Source organism: Pundamilia nyererei, unplaced genomic scaffold, assembly GCF_000239375.1.
Source record: "Pundamilia nyererei isolate P.nyererei 1_Seehausen unplaced genomic scaffold, PunNye1.0 scaffold00359, whole genome shotgun sequence".
NCBI classification, from domain to species: Eukaryota; Metazoa; Chordata; class Actinopteri; order Cichliformes; family Cichlidae; genus Pundamilia; species Pundamilia nyererei.
Window position 1 is genome coordinate 78,692 of NW_005187760.1, and position 11,368 is coordinate 90,059.

General features: G+C 41.0%; 1 protein-coding gene across 1 annotated transcript in view; it reads left to right on the plus strand.

Annotated features, from left to right (window-relative positions):
• Nucleotides 1–334: 334 nt before the first annotated feature.
• Nucleotides 335–11,368, plus strand: part of vegfc (vascular endothelial growth factor c) — a 112,234-nt gene continuing 101,200 nt past the window's right edge. Inside the window, exon 1 of the mRNA XM_005752433.1 lies at nt 335–649. Coding sequence (XP_005752490.1) covers nt 533–649 — 117 coding nt within the window. The 5' untranslated portion in view covers nt 335–532. The remainder of the gene's footprint in view (nt 650–11,368) is intronic.

Here is an 11,368-nt window from a genome sequence, read left to right on the forward strand (position 1 = left end):
TGTGTCGTCATAGTGACTCACTCAGGCTTCAGCTGAACTCGCTTTGTGAAACCGAAAAACCAGAGTTTTCGTTAACTCAGGGTATACTTACTCAGATTTTGCTCTAAACCTGCTTCCTGAAATAGGGCCCTGGTGACAGAGGTCAGTAGAAATGATCGATTACTGTTGCCATCCTCTGAGCTGTTTTTTCAGAGACGTGGTTACTTGTATGCTCTTATTTTGAAGGCAGCCTATTTTCCTGTAATTGTGCGCCTTGGCGTTCTTAATTGCCGGGACAGCCTCTGTTGACCCTCCGGATTTATCAGTTTCCATGTGACCGGGCTTTCATACACACACACACACACACAGGCCCTCCAAGGAGAAAGTACTGGACCTTGCCAAGAAGACAAAGGAGAGCGAGAGAGAGCGAGCGTGTGTTTTCAGCGACAGAAAGAGGGGAGCGCAGATACTGGGGAGCTTTCTTTTTTTTTTAAAATTCCACATTTTTTACGATTCTCGGATCATAAACACTTCAGGAGTTGCTCATATAAACATGCACTTACGAGGATTTTCTCTTTTACTGGCATACCTTCTCAACACCACGCTCGGCAGCGCATTGAGTCTCAACGACTATTATGAATACTACGAGCAGGAGCAGCTGGATGAGCCGGTGAGTGTGAAGCTGTTTGAAAGGAGCGCACGTCTCTGCTTACAGTAAAGTTTCAGCTGATGCAGTCACTGAGGACGTCCAGTGACTCAGAGATGGCGTTCCCACTGAATCACAGTATATTATCAACTTTGTTCACGCTGTGGATATTTAGGGATTAACGTGATCAGCTGAATATCTCATTCATTTTGCGTTCATGAAGGGATCAGGAATGAGGTGCAGGGTTCCCTATGTGACTCTGGTTCCTGTTGCTTAAGAATGCAGACAGTTGTCTTCACTGACATTTTGTTAGTTTAGAATAGACAGAACTCTCCACATGTGTCACTCATGCATGAAGATGTGTATCCGAACAATACAGCAATATCTAAAAAGTAAAATCGAGAGTGAATATAGAAAGAAAACCTTGTTGTTGCATTCTTTAACTGTGTTTTAAGCTAGGGTGGGAGTGGACTTCTAAAGACTATGAAATAATCCCGCTGTTGTCCAACTGAAAGTTAGTATGGATGAAAGATGGACTGGTGATCTCTCTCTGTCTTCTCTTGCCCCTGTTTTCTTAAAGATTCTGGGACCAAAAATCAGGAGAAAAGCAAGTTTATGATTTGCAGCCATTCAGACTTTGACTAGTTTAGTATTAGTATTTAAGAGACCTAGAATAAAGTGAAAGCTTAGAGGAGTCAATAATGTAAGTCTCACATGTAACTTTATTTACTGGTCTCTTAAAGGAAATAACTGCTCATCATAAGAGTTAACACCAATACTAACTATCCCAGCTGTTCACGCTGGTACAGCTGTTTTCTGTTGACAACTATCTATATCCAACATAAACTTCTGCCCAATCCCAAACTCAGGGAGCAACCCACTGTGGTGACCTCTTGTGAGCAGCCAGAAGTAGTTTCTTTTCTTCTACGGTATGTGGGATATTGTTTGTTAGCCTAAAAGTTCACTTTTATTTTTAAATCAAGTTGAAGTCTTTGCATATTGCAGAGAATTTATTTGCACAAGTAACTGAATGGACAAGAATATTCAAGTTTTTTTGAAACACAAATGATCTCTTCATCTATTTGTGGGTGGGCTATGTTAACAGGAAGGGACAGTGGCAAACAGTAGTGAACCAGCGACAGGGACAAGGCTCATTGATTTCATGTGGGGGTGAAGGCTGGCTTGCGTGGGCCAGTCCAATTGATTTGACAAACTTCATGCTGGTTCTGATAGAAAGGTGTCAGAATACCCAGTGCATTGTAGTTTGTTGCGTGTGGGACCGCACAGTGGCAGACCGGTCCCATGCTGACCTCTGTCCACAACCGAAAGCAACAGTGGAGGCAGTGTGATGTTTTGGGCTACGTTCAGCTGAGAAATCTTGGGTTTTGTGGCTGTTACTTTGAAATGTACCACCTACCTAAACATTGTTCCACACCATGGACACCCTTTGATGAAAACAGTATTTTCCGATGGCTATGGCCTCTTTCATCAGGATAGCGTGTCCTGCCACAAACCAAAAATTCCCCAGATTCCACAGATATCGATTGGATCCCATAGACATTTAATTGAGCATCCGTGGGATGTGCTGGAGAAACAAGTCCGATCAATGGGGGCCCCACCTGGCAGGAGTTCAATGATCTGTTGCTAACATCTTGGTCCCAGGTACCGCAGCACACCTTCAGACGTCTTGTGGAGTCCATACCTTAATGGGTCAGACAGATTTTGCCAGCAAAACAGGGACCAACACAGTATTAGGCAGGTGGTCATAATGTGCGTGATCAGTGTATATAGTTCATTTAATCTTGATTCAACACTTTTTCCCCGCATCTCAGGTCAAGGAACACAGAAACACTTGATTTCAAGCATTGGTTCATGAACCAGCATCTTCTTTTTTTTACATAGAGGATCTTAACTGGCTTGTGTTAAATTGCTATTATAATAATAATGGATTGCATTTATATAGCGCTTTTCGGTGCCCTCAAAGCGCTTTACAATTCCACTATTCATTCACTCACTGGTGGAGGCAGCTACAGGTGTAGCCACAGCTGCTCTGAGGCAGACTGACAGAAGCGAGGCTGCCATATCGCGCCATCGGCCCCTCTGACCATCACCACTAGGCGGCAGGTGAAGTGTCTTGTCCAAGGACACAACGATCGAAACTGTCCAAGCCGGGGCTCGAACCGGCAACTTTCCGATTATAAGACGAACTGCCAACTCTTGAGCCACGATCTCCCTTGATCATGCATACATACCTGTTGAGTGTTACAGCAATAGTTGGACTAATACACCACCAAAAAGCTGCCAGCAACACAGATTGAACTGAATGAACAGAGGAACTGGAGGAGAGGAAGGGAACATTTTTCAGGGCAGCAGGGGTGGGTAGCAGTAGGGATTAGGAAGAGGTATTTTCAAATTAGCCACAGAAAAGAGCCAATGGAGGCAGGTGTCACAGGGGTCAAGGGTGTTTGTGTGTGTGGGTCTGGGTGGGGGGCCTTTCACTGTGTCTGATGAGGGTGAGGTGGCAGAGATAAATGCTGAGCAGTGGCATGAAGTCATGTGATCTCAGGGTATTGTAAGCTGCAATGATGAGTTTCTCTTGTAGCTCTGGCTGTTACTCTGAGAAGTTTCACCAAGTCATCCCTGCTGTCAACCTTTTCAAGACAGACTGGCTTCTTGCGTTTTCTTTCCCTTGCTAGTTGCTGCTAAGCACCAAATTTAACATAATCAGATTTTTGATTGCTCAGACTTTAACTGAGCAATGTTGTCCAAGTAAATTACCCCAAGCTCTTCCTTTCTTCTGTTTCCTTGAGGCTGACAATGCTGCTCGGGTGGCAGTCCTTAAAGTCATTCAGCTGTTGTCAGTGAGGCAAACTCCAACTCCACAGTGCTGGACTGCAGCTGGCACTGCTATTTCTTATTATTTTCTGGAAACTTGCCATGGGTTACTTTAAGTTGAACCTTCACCAGATGGAGAACTAGAACTAGTTCATGTTCACGTGCAACTTTGCAGTGCCCACTGAGCCTATAGAAGAAGGACTGCTGTTGTTTCCTACAGTTTTACACATTACTTTGGAGCTCATCCATGGGATTTATATATTAAGCTATGAAGCGTAATGAATATTGGAGCCTCTATTGGAGCGCTCCCTACTAGGTATCTTTTCTTCTAAGACAGGGGTGTCAAACTCATTGTACACTGTGGGCCACATACAGCCCGATTTGATCTTAAGCAGACCAGACAAGTGAAACTCCTCTTATGTGAGTGTAAACAAATGGCCTATTTAACTGTTTTTCTACATGTTAAAGAAAAAGCTCTTAAAATTCTGGTAGGTCATTGCTCAAACTTTCAATTTTTTTGTTGATATTGTTCTTTTTTAGCTGTAGTCATAAAACAAACAGATTTCTGTTGTAGAAAGTGAAAAACATAAACTTTCCTGAGAGGTAGAGCCGTGAAGGAAGTGCAATTTTATCGTGGTGGCAGCAAGACAGCCAAAGTAAGATCTTTTTGCAGAATCTGTTTACCTGCTCTTTAATTGTTTGCTGTTTTTGCTGTTTGGTGGTCGTTGAAATGGCTTTATGAGCTTTTAGCTGAGATTCTGATGTTTCTGTGGATACCATACACATCTGTATTTTAAAAATCAGATCTGGCGGTACATCACGTCAAACTAGAAGTTCTCCCTCTTGCCCCTGCTACCGGGGGCATTGGGGTTCAAACAATCCAAATGCATTTTGGGAGATGTAGTTTATAGTCAGTGTGCGCTTTTAAACACCATATAGTAAACTTATTTTAAGACAATCATGCACATGCTCTCATGGGCCACATAAAATAACATGACGGGCCACATTTTGCTGGTGGGCCTTAAGTTTGACACGTGTTCTAATATGTGATCTAGAAGAAAAAACATGTTTAACTCCTTGCAAGGAATGTGCGTGTGTGCGTGTGCATGTGTGTGTGTGTGTGTGTGTGTGTGAGACATTATAATGCACACTTGTGTATCATCCTTCCCTGATTCATTTGACTTACTACATTTGGCTTGGTCTTGAAGGAAGGATTCCCAGTCAGCCTCTCCAGTGAATCTTGTTGTCATTTATCTTTACCAGTTTCCTGTTAGCTCCTCTTTGTTTTTACCTCTCCTCCACGTTTTCATTGGCCCACAAGATTTTAACTTTATTTTTTTTGCTTGATAGCTTTATATGTATATTTTAAGTTAAACCCTATCAACCTACTGATCACAAAAACAATTTCAGAATATAAATAGTGTTGCAGGGTAATAATAACACATTACACAAACCCACTCCTGGAATAACAGATGAACGTTTGTTTTTCGTTTGTTTTTTTTTAACCACAAATTGAAATACTGCATGTGCTAGGGACTTTTAACAAACACATTAAAGGCCAAATTTGTTGTTACTGGCAGCATACTGGGCATTAATTTACAGCGTGCTAAATGTTAGCACATTGAAATTAGTTTTTACTGAGACTTTCAGTGGAACTACTCTGTGTGGTTCTGGCTAGAAGGCATTCAGTTGCTTTTATATTAAGTAAGGGTGCAATTAAAGTTTAACTTGGTAGTCAACTAATCTGTCAATTATTTTTCTGACTGGTCAGTGAGGCGATGATTAGGTCCGGAACGTGTTGACTTTCATTTTTTGGAGGTCATCTCCTTCCGCCGAGGCATACTGGTGGGCCCGGTGTGAACTGCAGTGGTGCCAGCGACCAGCCTAAGCAACCAGACTGTCCAACACCTTTGTTCAGGGCTCATACTCCTGCAGCTGTTCAAACTGGTGGCAAACCACTGCAGCCTGCTCCTGCTGCATGTCAGCTCGGCCACCATCTGGGCCTGCGCCTCAGCTGGCTGATTGCAGGTCCACCACACTGCAGCTTGGGTTTTGGCATCAATGTGTCAATAAATTACCCATGCACACATGGGTCCTTTATTACATGTGGAGGTTTATTTTATTTTTTTTAAATTTTTGAACAGTTTCTGCAGCAGCTGAGAAGACAGCTGGAAACCTGTTGCAGATGCTCAAATGGGGAGATGTGATCAGATGATAAAGGTCAACTATGTGTATTAGCCTCCCCTGACACCACACCCTGAACCCACTGCTCCACCCCTGCCACAGTGGACTTCAAAGGCCCTCTGATAAGAGGAGGCAGGCCAGAGACTGTTACAACTTTAACCACTCAAGTAGACAGTGGCACATTCAAAGACTCAGTGGATCCTACCAGAGGAACTGGCAGAAGCTCTTCGATTGTCTTGAGGTTTAGGTATTGTTACCATAAATCAGACAGAGTTTCAGTCAGTTGCCACCTCTGTTCCAACATCTTAGAATAGTTGCTGCTCTGCCTGGTAGAGGATAGAGCTGTACTATAGCATATTGTCCACGATAATACTGATAAACTATTTTAAGTGTCATTGTGATATCATTGTTATAGCAACAATACAGGACAACCCCAGACATGTGTGACAGTCAGAGCCACAGGTTAACTTCCAGTGAAGATTTAATAATACAGGTAAGCAAAAAATCAGAGCCAAACTAAGATGCGGAGATTTTTAAGATACAGTAAAATGCTTTGTATTCATATGTACAATTAATCACGTCGTTAGAAGTTGAGCTACATTTGTGAAGAGATTTGTAATTCAAATCATTCTAACTGAAAAGGCTTTGACATGTGGGCACACTCATGCTTGTTTGCCTTTTTTGAATTCACATTAAATCTAAATCTGGTGGGTGTCTGAAGATCCTCTCCTTTATTTCTGTGTTTTGAAAGAAGGTGAAAGACCGCTGGTTTGGCAGCATTGCTAAGGTATAAGTCAGTCATCATCGAAGAGCTGACTATTATGAGCAGGGCCACCGATTGTGCGTAACTCTTGAAGTTGGAAAGATCAGTGTTTTCATAGATGTTGTAGTAATGTAGTTGTAAGTTTACATGAATGGCTATTCATACTGCCACTATGAATGCTGACAAGTTTGGCTAATATATCAATAAATAAAAAGATTTTTTTGTTAAATATTGAAAAAGTAACCACAGGATGAGCCCAGACAATGGCATTGTGGGTGTCAAAGTCATATGTTTGTGTTAGAGATGGGCCGATCCGATATTACGTATTGGTATCTGTCCGATACTGACCTAAATTACTGGATCTGATATAGGAGAGAAATAAAAAAATTAATCCGATCCATTAAATATCACTAAAGCACCTTAGAAAACTTGCGACATGGTGTAACTCAGCTCATAACCTTAGCACGTCGGAGCAGTATGCGTTAGTGATAGAGCGGCTGTGGCGTGTGAGACCTGTCTAATTGAGCATTTTGGAGCCTCGCTACCAAACTGGCATTTCATCTCAGAGAAAGTTATCCCATTATCCCAGAGAGAAGTAAAGCAAGTGTGTAAGTTCATCTCTGAATGTTTGTAAAGCATTCCAGCGTTAAGCTTAACAACTGATATATGGAGCGACTGCCTCTCTCTCTCTCCCTCTCCTGTTGCTACTTCAATCATGAAACTGATCACTGATCAGCTGATCGGCTTTTCATGACTCCGTCTCTTTTGTTTGTTTATTGCCCACTTTGTGCCTGAAAGAGGAAGCCAGCGGCTAAACAACAGCAGCACGTTTAAGCTTGATACGCTGTTGTTAGAAAGTAATATTAAATAAATTCTACACCAGGACCCTTTTCTACGTAGCTGATAGCTGGTAACTGTGCAGGGGCGGATCTAGCAAAGTTTTGCCAGGGGGGCAAAAGGGGGGCACAAAGAAATACTTTTCTTTCTTATTCTCATTTAAAATGTCTAGCTTTTAATAAATAATTATCTGAATCTTACACCCAAAGTTTTAATCTGATGTAAAATGTGTGTCCGTTACTGTATATAGTAACTATTAAGTCTAATATACCCTAGTCAGCTATAGTACTTTTTCCTTTGGGAACCATCTGTGCAGTCTGCAATTCTGTTGAAGAAAGATGTTGAATCTATGTAATTATTGTAGAAAAATAATTGATTTCTGTGCATTTTTATTTATTTAAAAAATTTTTTTTACACGTGCATTAAATTAAAGTTGACTACGTCGATTAAGCATCACGAGGCGGGGGGTGGTTCCCTATTTTTTTTTTTTGCTGGGAGTTGGCAACCCTATTAGTTAGGTTGTTTAATATTTCTTTACTCTTTAAAATACCAGAATAGGGTGGAAGGTGTAGGGTTTAAGTTTATTAGCTCCGTATTAGGGCTGGGCGATATGGCCCAAAATTCATATCTCAATATTCTTTAGCTGGATGGTGATATACGATATATATCTCGATTTTTTTCTTTTAGCCATAAAGTAAGAACAACAAGAGAGTTCTTATCAAAGCTGTGTCCCAGATCTCACACATCTCTGTAGTAACATACAGTGTAGATGTACATGAAAGATTACTCAGAAATAAATTATCAGCATTTATTAAAATAATGATCCATAAATAAAAAAAAATGTTGTTTTTGTGCATAACAAAAAACTCACAATTGTGCAGTCGAAATGTAAACTAAAGACGCTGAGCATAATAACAAAGACTACTGTGAAACTGACAGCCTCGAGTCAGTTAACGAGTTACCATCCAGCCCCAGGCACGGGGCGATCCGTGGTAACTCGTTAACGGTGATTCGCCGCATTATGGCATTAACGTCATTTTAACAAGATTAATGCTAACAGCACTAAAATGGTAACCTCCAAATATTTTCTTTTTACCGACCAGCTAATCTTTGATAGCTGCCGTGTCCATCTTGTCGTTGCCTGCAGGTGAAGCGATGGGGGAGGGGGAGTTGTGTTCAGTGCAAGAGAGAGGCGAGGTGGAGAGTAACGTTGCGTACAGACAAAAGTGGACGAAAGAGATGCAAACTAGCTTGCTTGCTGAACTATGAAATATTTTGGGTGCAGTGTATTTTTTTGCATACAGGTTTAACAGAATAGCTTTAGTGTTTGTTTGCTTTTTTGTTTTTTTTTAAACTTGAGTATGAACTTATACAAAATGCAGCAAGATATAAAAAAAACACTTTTATTGATTAAAAAATACACTATATCGGATTCATGTCAGTATCGGCAGATATCCAAATTTATGATATCGGTATTGGTATCGGACATAAAAAAAGTGGCATCGTCCCATCCCTAGTTTGTGTTAAAAGTGAAAAGGAGTGAGCTGAAAGATGCTGAAACACTGTAGAGCTGAGCTGAAAAGGAGATTGAGAATGAGAATTCTGTGTGGGTTTTATTCAAAAAAACATATTTTAGCTACTACCCCGCATTTGGCCTTATATTTGCTACTGGCACATGTTTGCAAATGTTTGCCAGAGCATTTTTGGCATATGCTGTCAAATTTTTCCATGCTGTTCTTATCTTTCCTCTTTGAACAACTTTATTTTTCCGTTTCTTGGCCTGTTTTTGCCTCTTTAGACTTCAGATGTTGGCATGGTGGAGCTTTGAAAAGTCCACATCACAATAACGCCTGTTTTTAAATCTGATGTCTTCAATTAATAATGTTTATCTTCTGTCTCCTCATGTGCTCAAGAAACATTTTCTTTAATTATGTATTTTTGACCTTCTGTGTGGACAGTTGACCAATTGTTTGATGTCTATACTAGAGGTAGTAATAAGTGGTAACTTATCGGTTGCAGTAAGTGAAAAAGAATTATTAAAGTTGACACATGGTTTAAAAATTGGTTTGTATAATGAAACGTGAACATTTCTGTTAATTAGATAGAAGTATAAAACTTGAAATGAACACTAATGCACATCCTGCTATTTTCATTAGTATTTTCTTCACTGACTGATGAGTGGAGGTTTTGAAATTTAAATTTTCCAACCAAAGTCTAAAGCTGTGTTAACATGCTAGTTTTTTACATAACAAAGTGGTCTTACTCAGGAGTGGGTTTAGAGTATGTTTCCTGCAGAGGTCATTACACAACATCTCATGCTCATATTACTACACTTGTTCATGCTGAGCACTAGATTTTCCATCTGACTGAACAGAAACAGTGCAAGTTGTGTTTCTGGTATTAATTTTCACTCCAGGAAATCTTGACAAATTGAGAATAGAAGTAGGGATGAAAAAGCAAGTCAAATATTGCTGTTTCTGTTATCTTTTAAATGAGTTTATGGTTTACACTGATCTGTAACATAGAAACTGTAAATGACCCTAAATTCTGAAATAGATGTGGTGAATTAACAGTGTATTTCCCTCACTCTCTCACTGAATCTGTCTCAGTATCATCCTGTATGTGGGTTTATGTTGGTCCATCACTTACTTCATCTTATAGGACTAAGGATAGATTTTAAGCTTTTATCTTGAACCAGTTACCACAAAGTTTCTCTTTCATCTCTTAGTTTCTGTCTAGCCTCTACCAATCTCCCCCCTACTGCTGTCTGTCTGTATCTCTCACTCATATTTCACAAACCCCTGGAGTCTGCAGAAGAATGTAGTGTGTAATTAACAACCATTTTGAAGGAATGTTTTGTGATTTATCCAGCTTAGGCTTACTACTCTGCCTCAGTACAGAGATATGTACCCTTTGGTTCCACGTACTGCCTGCTGAAAATGTACATAACCTTACCACTGTGAAAAAATAAAATGACTGTGGTCGATTTAAAAAAACACCCAGAAGACATTGTAGTCAGATGTAGTCATAAACAATACTTTGAGATACTTAAACTTCTCCAATTAGGGTAAACCTCCTTTCCAATTCTACACCTAGAAAAGATCTTGGGGACTGGGGCCTCTGCCAGGCATTCCTAGAGTAGTGTCACTATATACTTAGGTGTGCCAGGTCTGTCCAGCATCCTCCCACACCACCTGATCCAACTCACCATGTCCCAATCACTAGTTTTGGTAGTCAGGGATGTTTGCCAGGGCCTCTGCTCAACAAACATTGCACCTGACCCCCTGTGGGTGGTGGGCCTTCAGAATGGGACCCATGTCCCTTTAGGGCTGTGCCCACCAGCACCACACGCTTACCCTTTGGCACCCTCTCCTGTCCTGGCTCCAGGGCGAGGCCCTGGTAACTCTATCCTGGCAGCGTGAACAGTTCCGTCAATGCATACTCATAGGGGTATTTTGAATTAGTCTTTGTCTGGTCCCTCACCCAGGATCAGTTTGCCATGGGTGACCCTACCAGGGTGCAAAAGCCCCCCGACAACATAGCTCCTGGGAACCCTGGGGCACACAAACCCCTCCACCAAGGTTTTGATTCATGGAGGGAATACATTTTTTAAAAATTTATATAGCACCAAATCACAACAGCTGAAATGTCAGTCCTATGTCACATAGAACAATGGTGTAAAAGAAGTAGGCATTATGCTAAACCAAATACTCTTAAGACACCCATTCTGTCCCGCCATATCACATAGTGACTCTAGGCAGCATTCAGGGACGTCACACTATCACATGCTATGACACACTGGGTCCATCTTTCATTATACTACATAGTACACTGAGCTAGTTACCCCAAGCACAGTTCTTAACCCATGCCAGCTAAGATAGGCAGTGAAAAAAGAAAAAAAAGGGGTCCTAGAAAGCATGCAAATTCATATCAAGGTTGTGAGACTGCCTCATAATGTGGATCTCTGTAAGCTTATGTTGTTCATCATGTTAGAAATCAATGCTAAAGGGGGGAGGGTATGCCAGTGTGGCCAAGGAGTATCCTTGAGTTAAAACATGACAAGAGATTTCTGTCAACTCTTAACAAAGTTGCATCTGCTCTTATATAACTATCATTAGCTTACA